The 24327-nt window shown below is 37.5% G+C and overlaps 1 protein-coding gene across 7 annotated transcripts in view; it reads right to left on the bottom strand.

Annotated features, from left to right (window-relative positions):
- Positions 1 to 24327, bottom strand: part of dnc (phosphodiesterase dunce) — an 872058-nt gene that overhangs the window by 405335 nt on the left and 442396 nt on the right. Inside the window, exon 1 of one of the 7 annotated variants that reach the window (XM_081742189.1) lies at positions 19482 to 21429. The exons of the other annotated variants lie outside the window; for them this stretch is intronic. Coding sequence (XP_081598315.1) covers positions 19482 to 19615 — 134 coding nt within the window. The 5' untranslated portion in view covers positions 19616 to 21429. Of the gene's footprint in view, positions 1 to 19481; positions 21430 to 24327 lie in introns of those variants that run through there. 7 annotated transcript variants of the gene reach the window in all.

Genomic DNA, 24327 nt, shown 5'->3' with positions numbered 1-24327 from the left:
CCCAAATGCGTTTCTTCGCTCGAGTTACTCTGGATTTTATTTGCATCTTACTTGCATCTGTTCCGATTGTTAACAAACAGCAAATACACAACAGTTGCTAACCGTGACATTAAGAACTAGCACTATTGAATCAAAACATAGAACAAAATGCTAACCAAAGAAACTTCCGTGTAATTTCTATACCTTAACATAGAGTTTCTCAACTGTGGTCCGCGGAAACATGTCCTTGAGGCCCTCTTAAATTGAACATTACTCACAAAGGGCAGAAAAACGTAAAATTCAATTAAATTGTGCATCACACACACTTTAGGCAAGAATCTTAATCAGGTATAAGCAGGGGCGGATCCAGGACGAACTTCTGGGGGGCGGAACGGTGGGTTGTAATACTGCTACTTAGAGCTACTTTTAAGAGTTACAAACTCTGGGATAGGTTTTACTTATATATAAAATATGAAAGTTTCTTCTTCGGGGGGGGGGGGGGAGGGGAATCGCCCCCTGGATATAAATTATAGAAATGATGATTTAATACACTCAAGATCATACGTATTCTAATAGCTTTTAAATATGAATTATTACATAACATATTTTTGATTGACTTCAATTTTTTGAAAAGAAAACTATATATTTCCTTACCAGTTGAGTGGTATAAGCTCAAAACATTAAAGAAATGATAAATTTGATCTGGAAGGGGATGTAGAAGGGTGATTCGTGTATCGTTATGAATGATAAAAGTTGTCCCCACTTGACAAAAATTTGAGAAACATTGTCTTATCAACACCACAGAATCAGTATCGTAAGTTAGTACCCTCCCCCAACATTTAGCATGATAACACGATTTTGATTAATTCATACAAATTTTCTAAATGAAATAAAATTAAATAAAACAATTTAATTAACTACATAATTTTTTCAGTTATGCCCTTTAGGCTAAGGGAGACCATGATTAATGCAAGTGAATAATGATGGAATTGTTTAATAAAATGAGAAAGTGGGAGGAAAAAATGAAAAATGAAATGAAATCTTTAAGTTTTACGTCCCACGGTTATGCCGGTGACGGCATAACACGGCGCGAACTGGGATCGAACCAGGGACCCCAAGCACCGGAGGTGAACGCTCTGCCACTGAGCCACCGTGCCCCCAAAGTGGGAGGAAACGGGAGTACCCCGAGGAAACCCACGGGCACGATAATGTCCACCACAAACTTACTTGGGTGGGGATTGAATCGCGGACCCAACGCACCACAGGCAAGAGTTCTACCATTGATTGAACCATCGTGCTCCCTACACATTTTCTAGTTAGGATTTACAACTGGGGAGCAAAAAAAAAAAAAAAAAAAAAAATCTCCTATACTACACGTTATAACCAAATGTCCTATACAAGTTCGAAAGAATGAATACGGCAAAGGTATTTTCTCGATTCACATAATAAATTAGCTGTCGAGGGCGAATAGAGCAACGAAACAAAGGAAGGGGAAGAAAATAGATAAAATATAGTACAAATATAATAAATAAGGCACGTTTTCAATAAGACGCTATTATTTGTGACAATCGTGGCCTTGGGAGCTCAGAATGAGAAATCAATATGAGTGACATTTCAGATGTCCAATTAGTATAGAGGCTTATTATTCTGTCTGTACTTATTAGTATTTGTTAATTTGTGGTCTGTCTTCTATTCATCATTTCATTTCTAATGTTGTTGACGAAATGAGAAACAAGGTTTTCTCGTCTTGTCCCGTAAATTGTATAGAAATCTCGTCTCAATTTTAGAAGAAGTATTTTTTCGTCCTGTCTCAGTTCTCGAAAAAGCTCGTCTCATCTCATCTCGCCTCAATTTTAGGAGAATTATTTCTGTCTAGATTTTCGTAAAGTTCGTCTCATCTCGTTTCAATTTTAGAAGAATTCTTTTTCACGTTGTCTCGATTCCCAAAAAAGCTCGTCTCGTCTCAATTTTAGAAGAATTATTTCTCGTCTAAATTTTCGTAAAGTTCGTCTCATCTCGTTTCAATTTTAGAAGAATTCTTTTTCACTTTGTCTCGATTCTCGAAAAAGCCCGTCTCGTCTCAAATTAGAAGAAATTATTTTTTCGTCCTGTCTTGATTCTCGAAAAGCTCTTCTCGTCTTGTTTCGTTTTGTAAATTTATGTACAGTACTCGGCAGTGAAAGTGTTACAAAAAAAGTTTAAAAGTCGAAATTACTAACAAACTCTTGCGCCGTGTGCTTATGCATTCAGAAACACACATCTCGATCAACTAAGTGCTTCTGGTATTCAATCCAACCTGCCTTCGTTCTCGTCCTCTCGTTGTCTAAAGCAGTATATGTGACGTAATATACTTTTTCGATTCAGACGAAAAAACAAACAGGAACCAGGTTTACAAGCTTTATAGCTCTAAAACCATCTCTTTTATCCGTTTGTTCTGAAATGTCTTTTTCAAGCCTGAATAAAAAAAAAGTCATAAAATGATCCCGTAGCTTCATAAACGACCTTATTTGCATTCTTTCCCTTCTTCAAAGACTATATATATATATCACATCAAGCTAGAAAGATGCTTCTTGTCAAATTTACTAAAGTTGAGGAATAAAGGTTTAATAGACAACGTGGGAAGAAAGAACAGATTCCATCTTATCCTACTATTGCAACTGGAAGTTGTGGATCTACTACTTTCGGTTTCAATATCAAACCCTGTAGTTCGGAAGCCTACCTTCGTTTCAACTGTCAAATGCAAATCACTCGTTTTAATATTACTTTTTAAATATTAAAAACCATCATTTTTACATTTTCTCCATATTTCATTTTCACACTCTTAGTGACAGCCAATTTCCATTCTTTATTTATTTTTCCCGCCGTGAAAAAAAAAGAAAAACAAAGAAAAGCGAATTAATTTTCTTTGTCAACTGAAGGTTCGTTTATTATTAAACTTTTCGAAAACTTTTTTTTTCTCTGTAAATTTGCTTTCATGTTTAATCCCTCCCTCTTCTTTCTCTCTTCCGCTCTCGTTTGTCAAGAGAGCGTTAATGTAAAAGAAAATATATTGAGACACAAACAATTAAAGAATACTAAGATACACTCGAGGAAAGAAAAATCTTTTACACACTCGACTCTGCTTGTTCCATCTGGCGTGATTCGTGTTTGATTCGAGCAGTGCCGTGTTCGATTACCGTTGGTAAAACTCTGCCAGAGACATGTAAAAGCCTTTTTTGGTAAAATCCAGAGTTAGGTTTGCCTGGGATTTTCCTCATTCGTGCAGGTAAATGCTGGGATTTTACCTAACAAATAGGTTCGCTTCCTTCCCTACACTTCTCCGAGTAGTGTGATCTCCGAGAGATGAGCTGAAATGGCCACAGATGCAGGCAACCCAGAAATACAGGGTGCTGAGTTGCCCAAAAGTAGGTATAGTGATCACGTATAACATTCTAATTTATGAATTTATTTGCTTCGAATGCTCCGTGCTTAAGTTATAATTAAAAAGATGTTAAGAACAAATAATAAAGACACTAGGCATACCGGTTTGATAACAATAAGTAATGATATAAAATGCAGTACGGGACTGTATACCTACTTTTGGGCCACCCTGTATAACTGCTAATCCTAAGTTCCATCACGTTAATCACTGTTCAGTACCGCCGTCACATTCAATTGAATCGATATAATATGCTCAAAATGCTCCCTCCCTGAGGACAGATTTCGGCTTAGGGAAGAGCACGAAGTCAGCCGGGGCCAAATCAGGCTAATACGTGGACTGTTCAAGGACGGACTCAAACAGACCTAGTGACTCAGACCGACCCAGTGACTCAAACAGACCCGGTGACCTGGAAGTAGCCAAAATATTAGCTCTGCAGTGGAATAATGATATCCACTAATCGATCTCGAACATTCATTTGTTTGATCCCCAGCCTGAGATTATGAGTATGTTCGATTAAGACAGGGTCACTCCCTGTCATAGGTCTGTCCGGGTCACCGGCTCTGGTGAGTCATGAGTCTGACTACCTCCGAGTAACGAGCTTATGAACTTTGTGACCCTATTTCATCATCTGATCACAACGGCGAGCGGATGCTTGACCACGGTCAAGGTATTCGCTGAAAATTTTGTTGCAGATGCTGCTGTAATTTTTTCACGAACGTTCGTCAGAGTAACTGGTTTACTGCGATATATAATATTCTTCAAGGTCACTTAAAAAAAAGAAAGTCGAGAAGTGTTGAATCTGGTGAACCATGAACGTGCTGCGAACTCAAATTCACTTGTTCTCTACCTATCCTGTGCATCTGCCGATTCTCATCCAAATACATTTGCCGATTCTCATAAAGTACACTATCTGCCGATTCTCATCCAGTGTATCTGCCGATTTAATCTTGCAATGGAGCAATGGTTCCCAACCTTTCTTGACTCACGACACACTTTACTCCACGCCCATCACATCCTGACAGACTTGTTTGATATTTTATTATTAATAATAGGTCTATAAATTACCATATAATAGCGTAAGGCTATTGTATATAAGTTTCTATCTGTATATAAGTTTCTATACAGTAGTGTATCTATATACTAGTGAGCAATGCTGCTGCTTCTGGAGACGTTGATTTGTACAATATATCTCAAAAAATGATTCTAACTAATTATTAAATGCTTTATAATTTTTAAAATTCTAAAATTTCGCGACATAACCTTATGAAACTGCGCAACACACCGGTTGGGAACCACTGCATCTTCTTTGACTAACACTGTACACAGGACGGAAAAGAAAATTTTATTTTCTCACCCTAAGCATGTTTATACGTATATCTCCTTTACTTATAGGTATAATGTCTTTTGGACTTTTTGTTCGGCGTCTGAGAGTATTTTTTCCCCTTTCTTTCTGAAGGGCGTGACTTGGTAGGTTATACTCGAGAGTCAATATGGTAACCATGGTGATCGGAATGAGCTTTCAAACCATCAGGTCACTCCAGGATATCCTCCCCCTTCCCCCTTTTTCTTTCTTCTCATTCTTTCAGAAAATTTTCCTCCATCATCAGTCTATTACATTGATATGGTAATTTTCAAGTGCTGAAATCAGACTTTATATGGTCGACATTCCTCCCTCTCTCTCTTTTTCCGGCAATTTCAAGGCTCACGGATATTTTTTTTTACGTCCCATTTTACGTCCCATTTTTTTCTTTTTCTTCGAAAAATCAGGGAAAATATAACAATTTCTACTTCGACGAGTCACGAACTTTGAAGTTTTATTTTCTTAATTTGTTCTCGGAATTGGACGATAACAGAAAGCGACTACGTGTTACACAGAAGACTGGGATTTGATTTCCAAAGCATAAACACCTGTAAATAAAGTGAATTCCTCCAGATCAGTGGTTCTCAATTACTTTAGAATCGCGGACCACCTTTATTATTATTATTATTATTTTGGAAGGTAAGGGACTGACTGTACATTTTTAAATTTTGGTATATGCGTAGTATAAAGGAAACCAAAAAAGTTCTGTCGCTTTTTCACCCACCACCTTCGAATATTGATATGTTACCTAACACGTACCTGGAAGATCAAAAATTGTCCCCCTTAATATCGACTACTTTCTGCGAACGTTCTGAAAGACCGTGGATTCCATCGCTGTAGAACTTGGCGGGCCGTGAAGCGAAGAATGTATCAAGTGCATTTTGCACCTCTACTAGGGAATTAAACTGGCGTCCTCTAAGGTGATTGTCCAAGGAATAGAATAGGTGATAATCGCACGATGAAATGTCCGAGGAGTATGGCGGATACAATAGTGTTTCCCATCCAAGGCGCAGAATGGTGCCCCGGGTCATCGTAGCTACGTGAAGCTTAGCGTTGTCCTGTAACAGGAGGATCCGTTTGAGATTCAGAAGTGCTGGCTTCACAGTTTTGAGTTTTTTTCTTGAACACGGATCAACTGCTGACAGTACACAGTTGCACTGATTCTCTGACCAGCTGGTAGCAGTTCCCGATGCACGATGCCGCAAGCAGTCCACCAAACATGCAGCAGGACCTTCTTCTGGTGCAGTGATGGTATCGGCTGTTTTGGAACCGGTTCATGGGATGCTAACCAATGATGACGGAGCCGTGGAGCTTTGTACAGGACCCACTTCTCATCACATGTCAACACCCTGTCCAGAAATGGCTCCTTCCTCAGACGAGACAGTCTGCTCGCGTTGCCTTCTGGCGCGGAGTCAAATCATGTGGGACCCATCGACCCAACTTGTAATGCTTCTCAAGTTGATGGAGGTGCTGCCGAATGGCTTCTCCACTCACACTGGATTGTAGTTCCAGTTCCTCACATGTTGGCCACTGTTATCCTCAATTGCAGCCTGAAGATCTTTATTCTGTACATGTGTTGGTCTTCCGGCACGTGGCGCGTCTTCGAGTGTTTCGTCACCATCCGTAAACTTGTTAAACCACCGCTGCACTGTCCACATAGTCACGACAGGCCTAGTACATCTTCCGCCCCGCTGCAGCGGCGTTTGACCCCAGTTTGAACTCGTACAGCATTCACGCCCTTATGACGCTCTGTGGAGATCCCATGTTCACTCTGTCCTTATGCAAGTTCACGGTGTAACTGTACTGCCACAACCAGATAGTATGTTGGATATATCCACACCAACATATATAAATTACCTTCGTCTTATCTCCATTCGCGTTCAACTCACGGTGTGAGGGTCAATGGATCACAGATCTCCACAAAAAGCGAAAGAACTTTCTTGGTTACCTTTATAATAGAAGTTTAGAATTAGACAATAATTGCATTAAAACATAGGTTTTATTTATGTTACAACAATACAACATACAGTACATACATACAGAGGATGCATAGCATTAGTTATATCTTTGCTAAGTTATGAGACATAGATAATGCAACGACCCCCTTATTTTTTCCCCACAAATTAGGAGACACTGCTGTAATTTAACGTTCTGTGATTGTGCCTTAGTTGTTTAAAAGAAACCTACAGGAGATGCGGTGCAATGAAAGAGAATTGAAGAAACTGGAAGAATCTTATATGATTATCATAAGCTCTGATATCGAACTAGAGACCTTTTACAGCACAGTGGACTGACGCTTTTTCTGAAAATACAGAGTGGCGCCAAGCCAACTGACACATTTCAAACTTGAATATTGCACAGGTGCAATAACTTATATTGGTTGGCTGGGTGAAACCCGAAAGAGGAAAGAACGCCACGTTAAATGGTCAGTCGCAATGGAGCACAGAACATCATGTTACCTGAGTTCATAGTTATTACGAAACTAAAGCCACGTCTCCACTTTACATGAATCTTGTAGCTGTCATAAAAAAAGACCTTGCTACCCGATCTTTCTATCTACTGTTTAGATTTTACAACTTCTTGTAAGCAAGAAAGGAATCACCACCCATGCAGCACTGCAGTCTAGTGGACAAACAATTAACCTCCTCATTAAAAACGTGTATTTTGGCGCACTCCACCTCCCTGTCCAAAAGAACCCGTTGTTTCGTAAGCGGCGAAACTGGTTTTTCCTTTATGTCAGCGGGAGGGCGATAGCAGGTAGCAAGCAAGACGTCCCAGAAAGTTGGACACTGTTCGACTCCTTGCAAGATGGAAAAAAATGTTTTATGACCCTTTCAAGACTATGTGTACATGGTGAAATATGGTAGGGTTTCAAGTTTTATATATATATATATATATATATATATATATATATATATATATATATATATATATATATATATATATATATATATATATATATATATGACAGCTACAAGTTCTTGTAACGTGACAACCTATCTTGAGTCTGTGCCAGAAGTGTGAAACTTAAATGTTGCTCGACATAATAAGGTTCCGCCTCGGAATACCATTTTGGCTTGGGTGAAGAAGTTTGAAGAGACTGGTAGGGTGTTCGATGTGAAACACGGAGCTCCAAGAACAGTGCGAACTCCTGAGAACGTGGAGAGACCAACATTAAAGTTTCGTCTAGAAAAACGTTGCACTTCTGGCACAGACTTAGTTTCGTAATAACCACGCACTGAGGTAACACGATATTCTTTGCTCCGATGATCTATTGCGACTGACCATATAATGTGGCATTTCCCCCCTCTTTCGGTTACCATTCCGCCCAAACAACATAAGTTATTACTCCTCCGTAATACTGAAGTTTGAAATGTGTCAGTCGACTTGGCGTCATCCTCAGTGGCGAAGGGTCATAAGAGGCTCTGAGGCCCGGCCTACCCATTTACTTTCAGAAATTATAATTTATATTTAATTTATTTTCCTTATACAAAATGTATGATGAACAAAAAGATATTTTTCGATAAAGAAATCGTGGTTAGCACCATTAATGGGAGGCTCAGCGAGCAGTGTCTCAGCGCTTATCAGAAAATCCCGCGAGAGAACGTGTGGGTAATAACCTGCGAAAGAGACTGGCCTCAGCGCTTATCGACCTCCGTTTCTACATAAAGTGCTTCTCTCGAGACTTTCGATTCGATATGTTAAACAAATAAAGAGCAAGACAACGTGGGGCCCCATTCCGTTCCAACTTTGCTGAATTTTGCGGACTCTAACGCAACGCAAAATCTGGAACAAGTAATTCTAAAGGTGCTACGCCTACTATCGCAAACTAATGCCCCTTTATTCCGTTACGTTGACGCAAACCTGTACGAAATCAGACTTATTGAGTTCATTAGAATTGAGTAGAGAGTGTGTGCTTTTGAGATACTGCGAGCGACTTTTTTTTCTTACATTTGCAAAATCGAATGAAAGAAAATTCCAGTAAGTGGAGATTATGAACATAATATAATTCCTAACATAATATAATAGAACATGAACATAATATAATAGAATCCTTTATGTCAGTGGTCTCTTGAAAATTAATGTGTTATTAAGGAACGAATACCAACACCTATGTTGAAAATAGAATAAACAGAGGTGTTGACATAAAGAGCAGCGTATGAATAAATATGTAAGTCTGATTCTGTTTTAAAGGAGAATTAAGTGAAATACAAAATGACTTGAATGAATGTTTGTTGTGTTTTGAACAATATAATTAAAGACGAAAGTTTACAAACAGAGTTTGTTTCAGTACAAGTAGACGAAACAGCATATATTTCTTGTGAAGCACAGATAATACGACAGTCCATCATTCCCACCCGATCATGCCCAATTGAAACAATTAATTGCATTACGGCGAATTAGATCAGCTCGGATTGAATAAGTGCTGTCGATGGTCAACAATTACGTGAAATTCATGTAAATTTGTCTTCTTGTGTTTTTGTAGTAAAATATTTATGTCCAGTGGCGTATTTACGATTTTGTTTCGGGGGAGTCTTGGCTAACTTGGTACCTGGAAATGTGAAAATTTTGCAAGATATTTCATTTACTTTAATATATTAAAAATACTATTTCGGGGGATCTTAAGCTCAGAATCCCACCTTAAATACTCCCCTGTTTATGTCCGTCGATAATCTGCTTAATATTATTATTATTACATTGGGCCTACTCTCTTAAAACTATCACCCTTCGCTACTGGTCACCTTGTATATTAGCACTATTCTCAATTATCAGTTTTTATTGAAATGTCCGATATTTCTCAAATTCAACATTAAATAACAGTTAAAAGACTTTAAGAGAATGGCACAATCAAACGTTGTGCATTTGATATGAAATCATATGTTATAAATCAGATATGCATGCACTTCGACACGACCACGAACTATTAGGGTCAATCTTTGCACCACTACTAAATACGCTTTTCCATACCTGAGAACTCCTAGGGTTGTTAAAACTTTCTCTATCCTATTGATATTTTGTTGAACACTCCTTTTGCTTTTTCAGTTACATACTTTATGTGATGACAAAATTGTACACCCTCGTTCAGTTTTATTCCTAAATATTTTAATGACTTTTCTTTTGACATTTTTTTTAAATTTATTTTGATGGTTGAGATCATTTGCAGCTTTCTTTAAGTAACATTTTTTTCTGCTAACAATACTTAGTGTGTATTTCTTACACCAATTGTACAGATTTTCTGCAGCTACTGTAAATTTAAATTCGATTTCTGATCTATTGTTACCTTCAAGAAGAAGCATATATGCCGCTCGTGAATTTAAATTCGATTTCTGATCTACTGTTACCTTCAAGAAGAAGGACATATGCCGCTCGTGAATTTAAATTCGATTTCTGATCTACTGTTACCTTCAAGAAGAAGGACATATGCCGCTCGTGAATTTAAATTCGATTTCTGATCTACTGTTACCTTCAAGATGAAGGACATATGCCGCTCGTGAATTTAAATTCGATTTCTGATCTACTGTTACCTTCAAGAAGAAGAACATATGCCGCTCGTGAATTTAAATTCGATTTCTGATCTACTGTTACCTTCAAGAAGAAGGACATATGCCGCTCGTGAATTTAAATTCGATTTCTGATCTACTGTTACCTTCAAGAAGAAGGACATATGCCGCTCGTGAATTTAAATTCGATTTCTGATCTATTGTTACCTTCAAGAAGAAGGACATATGCCGCTCTGAATTTAAATTCGATTTCTGATCTACTGTTGCCTTCAAGAAGAAGGACATATGCCGCTCGTGAATTTAAATTCGATTTCTAATCTACTGTTACCTTCAAGAAGAAGGACATATGCCGCTCGTGAATTTAAATTCGATTTCTGTTCTACTGCTGCCTTCAAGAAAAAGCACATATGCCGCTCGTGAATTTAAATTCAATTTCTGATCTACTGTTATCTTCAAGAAGCAACACATATGCCGCTCGTGAATTTAAATTCGATTTCTGATCTACTGTTATCTTCAAAAAGAAGCACATATGCAAACACTCCTAATATTTCACACTTTGAGTCTACTTCGCACAAACAAAGTTCCACAGTTTCGTCCCAAAATACCGGATCACAGACCGATCCCTATGGATAGTCTTTGGGATTTTTTTTTCGTAATTTCTTTAATTCCAACTGCTATCTTAACTTCATGGTCTTTACAATAATCTTTAAGTGCATGACATATATCTGCTGGACATGCCAGGACTCTTGAAGCTGGAAATAAAGCTGGATACCATAAGTTATCAAAAGTGCCATTGATGTCTGCGAGCAACCCAACTACATAATTCTTACGACAAGTTTTTCTACTATTTTCACTCCCTTACTATAAAGATCGCAATGAGTCGTGAAGTTTGACCTATATTTACCAATTTCACCACACAGTAGAACGCGAAGTTGTGTTCCGCTTGTCAATTTCCACCCATGAAATTTTGTCAGTGTCCTCTCTCACCTGAGATCTTCTCCTGAGAGCACAGTGTTGTCGAATTACCGCTAAGTTTCGGTTTGCTTATTTTTGTTGTTGGCTTTGTTTTATACTTTTGCTACTATTATCATTACTGTTTAATTAGTGATGCTGGCATCTGGTTTCCGATTTGGGATCATTGCGTCAATAAAATTCGGTCAAGATGGAATACGAACCAAAGTAATTTGCGTTCAAATTTCAACATTCTCCCACCTGGAATCGAATCCACGGTCTCGTACACCAAAGGTGTACGTGCTAGCCACTAGACCAACGGGAAGGGTTGGATAGTGGTTCGGACCCCATTTAGTAGCCCCGTCTCATATAGCCTACAATCAACGACACAATAACATTGGTAAAAAGGAAGAACGTCTATCGATTTTTCCTCTCCTGTGCATTCTTTGTAAATTACGCTGAAAATAAAACACACAACACAAAAGCGAGGGAAACTGAAAGATGCTGATATTAATCACAGACTAAAGACCACGTAACAGAATAAATTTCTGACTTCTTTTTTCTTTTTAAGGCTTCCAACATTTCCCTATGATTATGTTCTTAGCTGTTAAGGCTTGGAAGCTTTTTTAAAAACGCTAAATAGTGACTATATCTATCTTTAGAACTATAAATATTAATAAAAAGCCTTGTTTAATGCTTTTATTTCCAAATAACAACAGAAACTTTACTTTAAAAGAAAAAAAATTGCCTCCTATGTAATTTACCACAAATATAGACATAAATGAGACCGACCACCATTTCATTTTCACTTCTAAGATTTCGGTTGTTTCAAGAACGGTATTTTCCTCTCTTTCGCTATAGTGTTTTATTTAAAACTTTGATCTTTTAAGTGTTTATCCTTCAACTCAACACGCTATGTGAATGTAAATGAGGTACTTTTAATTTCATTTGACCCCCTGCATACATACACGTACACCGTACACACATATATATAGATATAACATGCACGGTAGTTAAAGTATCTGGAAGAGGATCGACATGAGTATTTACTTCAGTTTTGTATACATTTCTTCAACACGTGTAAGAGTTATTTACCTTTTCCTTACATGAAAGTAACATTAACACAGATCGTATAAATATATACGTACTCTTACTTATACAGAGTGCTAATAAAAAGCCTAGTGCTTCAAGTTTACATCTTGGAAGTAGCATATACTATGTTGCATGTTACAAAAAAAAAAAAAAAAAAAAAAAAAAAAAAAAAAAAAAAAAATCAGTGTTTATGACTGGTTGCATTGTCTGGTGCAGAGATGATGGAAGTGGTCTGACATCTCTTACGAGAAATCAAAGCATAAATTCAGCAATTATTTTGCTGACACGTTTTAAGTAAACAGGCGCCTACATACATCCGCGTTTCATGACACGTACCACTATCTTCCTCTGATATGTCTGCCTCCCAAAAGAAAAATGAAATAAAATCTTTGACAGCAATGGCCCCACGATTAGGTTTGTTAGGCTAAAGGAGACGATGATTAAAGCAAATGAATGTTGATGGAAGAATTGGTGGAATGCGAAAGTGGGAGGAAACGGGAGTGAGTACCCCCGAGAAAATCCACGAGCACTACCATAAATTTACTTGGCCGGAGAACAAACAAGGGACCCCACGAACCAGAAGTACGCGCTCTACCACTGAGACCTTTGGCTCGCTAAAGACTTATCAATAAAATCTCTTATTAGTATTAAATAAATTTTAAATTTTAATATTGCAGCACCTGTAACTGTAAGACGAAATCGTTTTTTTTTTTTTTTCCTTCAGAATTATTAATTTAATTTTACATCCAGCACACAAGTTCTCTTCCAGAAAATTCTGTCTGGAGGTGGAGAAGGGGGGGGGGGAATGAAAATGTGAGGGCTTCATTGGGGCATTGTATTGAAGTATATACAAGGTATTTCTGAACTATGGGGACAAGATTTCGGAGATGAATCCACAAGTGAAAATGTAAGACGAAAAATTTCCTATCATCCTATGTCCGCCAATGATTAGCTCAGGAGTTACACACTTCCGAAATCACGACTTAATGAACGTTCTCACTATACAGTATATTACCGTTTTTACTTAATTGCGACGAACATTAAAACCAGAAGTAGATGATCTATACCATTTCCGGTCTGAATAAAGGGTCAGAAAGAAATTGATACCCATTCTTAAGTTGCTAAATCGATTTAAACAGAAACGGTTCTTACTATCTCGTATGGTATTTTGCTCTATATGTAGATCAATATTAAAACCGGAAGTAGTAGTGGATTTATATCACTTCCGGTGTTAATAAGAGCGTTAACGATGAAAATGAATTGTATTCTTGTGTCGCTTAATTGACTGCAGAAAAACTGCTTCTCGCTCTATAGTGATCAGCGTTAAAACTAGAAAAGGTTGATTCTATCACCTCCGATTTGAATATCATTAAAGAACTATATTCGTAACACTGATCTTCTACACCCTGCCCAAAAGTGCTAGTGATCATCAAGTAGTTATTGAGATGATATTGTCTCCCGGACAGTGGTACGGACACACGGACAGCTAGAAAGCAGTTTTGGTCAGGGGCGGATTAAGGCTTTTGGGGCCCTGGAGCCGTCTATTTCAAGGGGGCCCTATGTTACGAATAATCCTAGCGCATAGAGTCTTTTTTGTTGCCTTCCACAGCCTCATAGACTTATCGAATTATGGTGTCGTATTGATTTCGTGGAAATTTTAGAAATTTTAAAGGCCTGACTGGAAATCAATTTTATCCTAGAGGAAATTTTATAACAACCAGTTTCAAAACACTTATGTATGGAAACAATTATCAACAATCTCCGAATCAGGCACAAACATCCCATTTGATCTTTTTATGGTGATGGTTTTCACTCGAAAGATGCGTGTTTGTTGCGTAAACAAATAATTTTTAAACGCGTGGGAAATACATTTACAGACAGCACTGTATTAGAAAATAAGGGTTATGTTGTAAAATCCTCCATTATCAAGGGCGCCGATCCTGGGGGGACCGAGGGCCCGGACCACCCCAAAGCTCATGTGGGCCCCCTGGGATTGCATTTATGAATATTCAATATTTGGTATAATTTGAATTCAATTTGTCTTAAAATCCTCATATATGCCTTCTGTATCTGGACGGGCTTCCCCTCAAATTTACAGAAAAATCGGCGCCTTTTTCCATTACTACACGAAATAATATGATCTTAATGCCACTATTCATTAAAGATAAGAATGCTGACTCTGTATTTGCTTCTGCTTTGCATATATCAATAATTAGAGAGGATTTAGTTTCACCTAAGGCTAAGATATTGAACATCGACACACGAATAAAAGGAATTACTCATAATTCCGTTCTGATGAACGATATAACAATTGTATGGTTCAAAATTAATGGGAGAACATTTCATCATGCTTCTTGCGTGTTAAGAAAATTTTTCCCAAGACATATTGTTAGGGAATGACTTTTTAGTATCTCAGAGAACCCAAATTCATTCGAATAGGAACGTTTTGTTGTTAAGGAGATTAGCAAAACCTCCTAGATTTGCTCTAAGTAATGACAGGCATATTTCAAAGGAATTGTCACTACAAGCTAATAATTTGGTTTGTAATAGGGGCCCAGAATAGCTCACCTCTCAAAATAAGTATCGTGAATACGCTGGTGAAAGAACATTGAACTCTAGCGATACCGCGAGCGGTGAAAAAATTAGGACGGGTCTGAAACCTATAATATAATAAGTTGATTGCTATATGTATATTTTTTTTAAAAAAAAGAGAGGGATTTTTTGGGAAGCCCTGAATCTGGGAGACCCCGGAGCCTAGGCTCTACTGCCTCCGCCCTTTTGGTAAACCAAACTCTTAAAAATGAAGAAGGAGAAGAAAGAATATTAATTACTTTTTTCACTGGGTAATCTACACAGTGAAAAACACTGCCATTACATTATGAAATGAAGTTAGAAAAATAACACGAGTATTAATGATCACACGAAGACTAAACATATTTTTCTTTAAAGGCTCACAAAACACAAAATAAACAGTTTACAACATCAATACACACATGTCTTGTATGACGTAATCTTTGAGGCAAGAAAACACTAACATATGATAAGGAAACTTAAGCAATCAACCAGGTGAATACCGCAAAATACACACAAACACGTGTATCTTTTCCAATGTTTTTCCCAGACAAATGTTTTGCATTGTATTAGAATTTAGGGTCGGGCATAGGGAAATTTGCCGCCGTTAAAATAGCAGTATTTGCTACCTTTTCTTCCCTGAAAGAACATAAGTCTTTCCCAAGATTCTGAGTATGTTGCCCTACCATAATTTCAGTTCATATAGGATTCACCGAATAATAATAATAATAATAATAATAATAATAATAATAATAATAATAATAATAATAATAATAATAATAATAATAATAATAATTGTTTATGTTTGTCAGGAATTAACTTTGAATTACAAATATATATATATATTTAAAAAACGGTTCGATTTTATGTTAAACTGAAATCATGGCAAGTCCTTCCTATCGAATTTCAGCCATTGTAGATCTAAATAGGTTTTAGTTTTGAGAAAGTACTCTCCGCAGCTTGCTACTATTACATGTTTCAATTGTCAGAGTCCTCATCTCGTCTGGAATGTTAAAAGGTACTTCACGTCTCGACAGAATCTAACATTTCTATAGGCTATGTATATTCAATAATAATACGAGTAGTAATAATACCAGCAAACTCAATTAACAGCGAAAAAATATTCCCTAAAAAGATCTTACTCAAATGTTTGCTGAAATGAGAAAATTAAGTTTAAAAAAAAAAAAAACTAGAGAGATCCTATTCAAATGGTTACTGCAACTTAGAGAATGACGCAAAAAGAATCTCTAAAGAGATGTCACTCAAATGATTGCCGAAGTTTGGAGATCAAAAAAAAAAAAAAAAATCGCTTAAGAAAATCTTATGCTCTGTATATGAAAAAAAAAACTAGTTACAATTTTTTTCTGTAAAGAGTGTATTATATCGTAACAACCAGAACATGGCTGCCTTTTCTTTTTCTTCTTCAACATCTCAATCGGTTCCCTGTTCCCTTCTCCCCAAATAGGATACTTCTGTTATATAAATTGGTTTCAGTTTCTCTTCCAAATTACTTGGTACTGACTTTGGATCACTTAGTATTGATTATTTGTAATTGTGATGAGTATAAATACAGGGTGGATATATAGCATAAAAATTACAGTGCGTAACACACAAACGAACTTGTGCTAAGTAGACACTAAAAAAGCACGAATACTATCTAACAGAGTCAGAGCAGGAGCACAACAGGGGGAGGGGCGAGTGGCAGTGAGAAGGTGCGTCCGTAGGGAGCAGTCGCATCATCAATGGTGAGTATACGCATACGGATTTTGGGGAGATAGTAAATGCCACATACTGGCGGGACCAATAATTCAATAAAGTGTCATACTAAAAATATAATATGTACGTATGTATATATGTAACATGCATTGCAACTAGGGGTAAAAGTGAAGGAGAACGCGGCAGGACACCGTTCCCCCACTTTTACAAATATCTATGGCGTCCCTCAATTTCCTAAAAACTTAATAATAGGCAAAGATGGGGACGGGGAACGGCGTGACGTCATCCGTTCCCCTACCTTTTCAGATTCACTTTTATTCCTGAAACCCCACAATAAGACTGTCGTAACTCAAAATAGACTTTAAACTATCAATTTTAAATGTGTAATAATTGTAAATTTGTTTGTATTTAAGAAAAGTGTTCTCTACAATAACTAATACTGCCCTATTCATATGGAAATAACGTTACAATTCTCAAAAGCAGAAAAGATAATTAAGTTTCTTGACATACAAAGATTGTTTTTTTTTTCCTTAAGCAGCAAGTTAATTATATACTGATAATTATACCGACACAAAGCGGCCGTGGCTCAGTTGGTGAAACGTTGGCTTTATATTCAGGAAATCGTGGGTTCGATTCCCGAGACCAGAAACTGATCATTTCCAGGACAATTCTTCATTCACACCATATACCACAGATGCCTAAAGGTATTTAAAAAATCAAATTTAGTTCAAATGAACTAGTAGTTATTGTTGCACCTCCCGTCAGAAAATTATGGATCGAATCCTGTATGGTGCGCTATTAAAGTCTCCATATTATGAAACAATACTTTTGGTTTACAATATTTTAAATGCTCTCCCCAATGAAAAATTCCTAGGCCCTAGCTCTAGAACAACTTCCTAGCACAACATTTGAAACTGACTGAAGTAGTGTATGAATTGAGAATCTTTTAACATTTCCCACGATTAATTGAGGAAATTGAGTGTACTTCTTCAAGTCTTATTCTATTATATCTCTAACGGTACTACTAACCCCATTCGCAAGTGCAACTGAGAAAAGATTTGCATCATTTATCAGTTTTATATAGATATAAAAAAAATATATAATTGCTTACTATCAATGGATAAAAGATGTGTCCGTTTCCTACCGTATTTCCGAAGCATTCTGGGACATAAAACTGAACGAAGCACGCCGGTTTCTCTCCATCTCAATCCCTGAGTTATCAGGTATTGTGAGAACGAAATAACAAGCTTTCTCACTTTAGACTTAAACAATAATTCACCAAATCCCAGTAAGAATGAGTTTGAAAACACGGAAAAAATAAGTTAGACTATTGCTTCCTTTTTTTATTTTTACAAGGCTCTCCTACACGCTACATAAAACCGGACATTTTTACGACAGATTTCTACTTCTCTAGGAGGTGGAAGTGTTCCGTGATCCGTTACGAATAACTAAAGTTAACTCAAATGTTTGTGAACGTTAAAAAGAAAAGGGTGAAATAGCAAACATGACAATACACGGTACTTCTATATACACTAATGATTTTTCCGCCGGAAATACCTCGTCATATAACAAAAGTACCACGAACAGTGCAACCAAACGTAAAATGCACAAGACCGTAGCCAGGTCAGGCGCAGCCCAACCAAAATGTTCTTGAACTCTGTTTCATATGGTTGGCATTTGGCAAGGGCGCCGACTCCAGGGGGATCGGGGGACCGCCCCCCCCAAAGCTCATGCAAGCCCCCGCATTGTATTTATGAATATACAATATTTGACATAATTTGAATGCAATTTGTCTTAAAAATCCTCATATATGCCTTCTGCATCTAAATGCCCCCCCCCCCAAATTTACAGAGAAATCGGCGCCCGTGGCATTTGGTGCAATATTACGTTGAACTTAAATTAGAAGATTAGTTGAACTAATTTATTTTAGGGTAGAATATGCCCAGTGTCGAATTTACGAATAAGCTAAACAAGCTATAGCCCCACTCGCTTGGGGACCCAAAAAAATTAAAGAAAAATATATTGTGATGAATTTCCAAATAACATAAAACGCACATACAACAATGGTGTTTTGTATTGTTATGTACTATGCTTTTATGAAGCAAGTAATGGGGCTCTATTTCTTAGCCCCACTTGTAATGAGAACCCTGTTATCCAGCCCCGCTTCTAATGAAGCCCCCTTTTCCAGCCCTGTTTGTAATGAGCCCTTGTTTTCATTTAGACGTCCATTAGGTGCATAAATTAGCATATAGCATATATTCAAACCTAAAAAAAAAAAAGGTAACATTTTGCCGGTGAAAAAGAAAGCTTGAAGTACAAAGGGTCCCTGAAGCTTGACGTATAAAGGGGCCTTTCAATAGCTTAGGGCCCCATCAACTTAAATTCGGCATTGAATGTGCCCTATCTTTGGCTTCCTTAATTTTTTGCACTGAACAGCATCATACATCATACAATGTACCGTCTCATATAGATTAAACCCTATTTGGCTTTGAGGTTCTGAGCTAATGTCGTGAATTCTTTAATCTGTATCGCAAACCGAATGTCGTTTAAACATTATTTTTTAAATAATAAGTGTAAAATCACTGAACAATATCAGTTGAACTCACCAAGATCCAGTAACAACTCCAGAGAAAGGGAGCAAGGGCGGCGAGAGCCCCCTTTTCCTGACTATGCCTGACCCCTGACATATTTTATTGTAATGTAGAGTCAAGCTATATGAATATACTATACAAACTACTTTTCGGTATACCATCAAAAAATTTCCTTGCTCATTTGCCCTATCCTCTAAGAAATTACAGCTGGCGCCGTCATTGTCGAGAAATAACCATTAATAACTACAATACTATACAATACAAAACAAGACAAAATTGACAAATATATATCTACTTACACTTCTCGTTTAGTTCTTTGTTCCCAGAACTTCTCCCAAAACGATGACCGATGCTTGATCCGAAGAACACTCGTGCTAAGAGTACGGGGTAGCTTCTCCCTGTGCCCCTCCATCCCGGCCCGTTCCGAGGTCATCTCGGGACTGGCCGAGGTCAAGGTCAGCAGGGAGGGGGAAGAGGAGATGGATAGCCCCCCTCGGGTCAATGATCCCCTTCCAGAGGCCGTGTCCAGCTCCTTCGAAGCTACCCAGTAAATACCAAAGATACGACGGCTTCACCTCCGCAACCCGCACTTTTGATCTTAACAAGGACGGATCACAGTAGAACCACGTAAACCACAAATCTTATTTGTAAGTTTCTTTTCTTTTTAATGTAGTTCCCCTTATTTCACTTTCAAAGATCACAAAATTTATACTGGCAACACTGTAAAAGCAACGGACGAAATTAATTTTCTGTCGTGTTCAATTCTTCTCCGCTTTTTTTTTATCACTTAAAAAAAAAACAGCACAACACACACTGAACTTCAGTACGATAACACAATCAAACTGTCCCGTTCTTCAAACACTCAAGCACCGAAGACAAAAATAGGCCAACGGCTTCTGTAGGTACTGTTTTTAAAAGCTCGCTACGGTAGCTCAGGTAAAGGTCTTTCCTAAAATTGTAGCACACGGTATCTTTAGACCTTTTATACTTATTTATTTCTTGAACAGCAGAATATTGAGTAACTTGTATACAAAGATTGACGAGTTATGAATGAAAAAAATCCTTTTTTATCTTTTTTCTTGAACATTCTTTTTATCACATACGTAATAGACTGTTTATAGACAAGTAATGTGGAAACAACAGTCGAACTGTTGTGGAATTCACAAAAAAATGTATAATCACATAAACATTTTGTTTATTCTTCACATATAAACAAATTTTTGTTACACAAAACAAGATTTTTTAAAAAAAATACAATCAATGATTTTTATCTTGTTTTTTGATTGGTTTTCCGTAATCCAGAATCACATGGGTGATTTTTTTTTTTTTTAATTTTTGATTAATAGGTGGGCTATAGATGCATTTTGTAGCGAGGTTAATTCACTAACATTTCGGAGATCTCATTCAAACATATTAGGTAAATATAAACAATACACATTTGTAACAAACTATGGCTGACAATTTACATATATATAGCCTCTTAAAATCCACACTGTTAATTAGTGCGGCACTGTTGTTAATAAGGTCAAGAAGTGGTTTTAAATGTACACAGGACCGAAATACAGCCAAGTTAAGGTGGCGCAAATATCTAGCTATTAATAGCTTCAATTAAAAAAGAAGAGAGGGCGCTAGTGGGAAAAGTGCACTTATAATGCAATTACGGAAGCCCCCGTCTTCGCTAAAGTTGTTATCCGAAAGTTGTAAATGGATCGTAGAGCACGTAATTGGAAGCACCGGGTAAAAAAACACTTTCTCAGGGAGAGTAGGCAAGAAAGAGCATGTGCTTTCCTGACGCACGTAGGCGAGTCAGTGACACGCACATATCCACATATGAAGCTAAAAATAATAAAAAGAAGAATATCCGGCGCCAATACAATATCCACACTACTAACACAGTATAAACACACTAATACAAAAAGAATACTTTCACTGGTCCCTGTGGATTTGTTTATTTATTTTTTAATGCTGGATTTTCACACACTGTCACACAAAACCACACACACACACATAATCAAAAATACGGTTTACTAATTATCTAGGATCACTTGTCTATTGTTTTTCTTTTTCTTTTCTCTAGTGTTACTTTCGGCACTGCAGGAGGGGAGCGAGTGATTTTGTAGTGCTCTTGTTTCTACGCGCTTCGGTAGTGTTTGTGTGTCACTGTAGTCCCGTGCAATTTTACTGGTAGTTCGTTCTCTTCGGTGCCTCGCGTATCCCGTTTGATGCTCAGCTGTTTTTCCGGCGCGGAACATGCTCAGCGCATGTCCGTGTATACTGAAAGGTAGGTAGAGAGAATTGTGTGTGTTCGGTAAGCCTTCCTCGCTATCCCGCCTACATCATCACTTCAACAATAAGAATTAAGAAAATAAAATACCGGTGCCGCGGGGCTGGGAGAAATAAATTATTACATTGTGTATTATTTCAATGGGTAGTCAAGTCTGTTGGCTATTAGAATACAGCAACGTCTTCTTTGTTTTGTATACGCACATGTTATTGTTTTGTTTGCGTAGCATGTATGCTTTAGTTTTCAGTGGCGGTTTTAGTATCGTTGAAAGACTTATGTTAATAACATATGAAAGGAGACGTTTGCCCTGTACGACAATTTCATACGAAAGGATTTTCGAGATCAAGCACGTAGGGCGACTGTAACGGTTTCTTACACATGCCTGAAATACTTCTTTAGTAAACAATAACAGAAGAGGAGCAATGTCTTGCCACATATTTTTTGGTGTAAATTATGTAGATGCAATGACAGAACGTCGACTTGATCCCTCTGTCCACAACACTGATATGAAAATGAAATTAAATCTTAAGTTTTACGTCCCACGGTTATGCCGGTTAGGCTAAACGAGACGGTGATGTTGAGAAATGAATGAAATTAATAAAGTGGGAGGAAATAGGAGAACCCCGAGGAAACCGACACACACAGCACTTGTCCAGGCACAAAGTCTACTTGACGCGAACTTGGATTGAACCAAGGACCCTATGCACCAGAGGTGAACGCTCTACCACTGAGCCAGCGCGGCTTGGCAGGAACAATAGTTAGTACTATATAGAGTCATTATTTTTTCGAACCTTATAGTCTTACACTGTTATAATTTATAGTACCATCACTAACAAAAAATCAAACTAGTGTGACGTGGTATCATCTTCTTTTAGTAAATTGCTGTTACAGTTGGAATTAGCAACGTTCGTAACATTATCCCTACTAGTTGCTGCATCGTCTCAATTTCGTGTGGTGGTGGCGAATTTCAGAACTAAAGCAAATGAATGAAAAAGGCACAAGCCCTAAACGGCATAAGACCTAAATATCATTTCGCGGCACAAGTCGTAAGCTGCACAAGTCCTAAACGACACAAGTTCTATAAATCATTTCGCGGCACAAGTCCTAAATAGCAGAAGTCCTAAAATGCACAAGTCCTAAACGACAGAAGTCCTAAAATGCACAAGTCCTAAACGGCAGAAGTCCTAAAATGCACAAGTCCTAAACGGCAGAAGTCCTAAACGGCACAACATCTAAAATTTAGCACTTGTGCCTATATTTTTAGGACTTGTGCCGTTTAAGACTTATGAATGTTACCCTGATGTTACACAAAGAAGTTTGAGAACCACTGCGTTAAACGGTAGGGCTCTAGACGAACGAATGGGCAGACAAGATGTTGAAACACTACTTCCTTGGTGTAAATCAGTTGAAATTTTCAACCCAAATGAAATGAAATGAAATCTTTCAGTGTAACGTCCCACGATTATACCGTTTAGGCTTAAGAAGACGGATGATCAAGGCAAATGAATGATGATGGAAAAAGTGGTGGGGAGGAGAATGAGAATGTGGAAGGAAACGGGAGTACCCCGAGAAAACTCACGGACACCCATGCTGTCCAGCATAAACTTCAACTTGGTCGGGGATCGAACCAGGGACCCCACGGTTTCGCATTCATGTTTTCACAATCACAATATTCTCTTCTCTCCTATCATTGCTCAAAAGTGAAATAATAATAATAATAATAATAATAATAATAATAATAATAATAATAATAATAATAATAATAATAATAATAATAATAAAAGATGGAAGAAAGTACAAACGCTTTCAAAGTCTTGACTGGAAGGCCAATCTGAAAACGACCATTCGGAAGACCTAGGCGCAGATGGGAATACAATATTAAGATGGATCTCGCAGAGATAGGAATACAAAGTAGAAACTGGATGCAGTTAGCTAAGGATAGAAGTCAGTGGAGAGCTTTTGTGAACGCGGCATTGAACCTCCGGGTTCCATAGGCCATAGAAAAATGAAATGAAATCTTTCAGTTTTACGTCCCACGATTATGCCGGTTAGGATAAAGGAGACGGTGATTATGAGAAATGAATGAAATGGTGGAATGAAGAAAGTGGGAGGAAACGGGACAACCCCGAGAAAACCCACGAGCACGGTGCTTGTCCACCACAAAGTCCACACGGCGCGAGCTGGGATCGAACCAGGGACCCCGAGCACCGGAGGTGAACGCTCTACCACTGAGCCACCGCGCCGCGTCAGTTAGTTAGTTAGTTAATAATAATAATAATAATAATAATAATAATAATAATAATAATAATAATAATAATAATAATAATAATAATAATAATAATAATAATAATAATAATAAGGTAAATTTTATCGCTAGAAAATGAGAGGAAAAGCTTTCTGAAGCAGTATAAAGCTTTTCTTCCCTTAACTTATAGCGTTAAAATTCAATTTACACCGATATGATTTCCAGTATGATTTTCTCAAGAGCCGTCATGAGAAGGAACTCTAGTACTAGGCAAAAACTATAGCCTATATTTAAAAGAAGTCTGTGGTTTGGTATTATTTGCTTTTTTTTTTTTAACGGCTGAAGAACTTGAAACAAACAAGACGCTCTAGTTAAAAAAAAAAAAATATTCGCAAAACTTTTTTCAATAAGGTGCAGAAATGCATGAATATATGTTTGTTTATTAATTATGCGAATTAATATCTTTCAAGTATACCAGACTTTCGTTTTTGATTTTCTCTCCTCTCCCATTAAGGTTGCTGCGGCATAGTAGTAGCACAGTAGTAGAGCGATCACTTCTGGCACTAAAGGATCCCTGGTTCGATCTCAGGCCACGTGGGTTTCTGGTGGACAACAT

This window comes from Thermobia domestica, chromosome 16 (assembly GCF_964235325.1).
Source record: "Thermobia domestica chromosome 16, izTheDome1.hap1.1, whole genome shotgun sequence".
Lineage (NCBI taxonomy): Eukaryota > Metazoa > Arthropoda > Insecta > Zygentoma > Lepismatidae > Thermobia > Thermobia domestica.
This window is presented reverse-complemented; position numbering and strand designations above follow the sequence as displayed.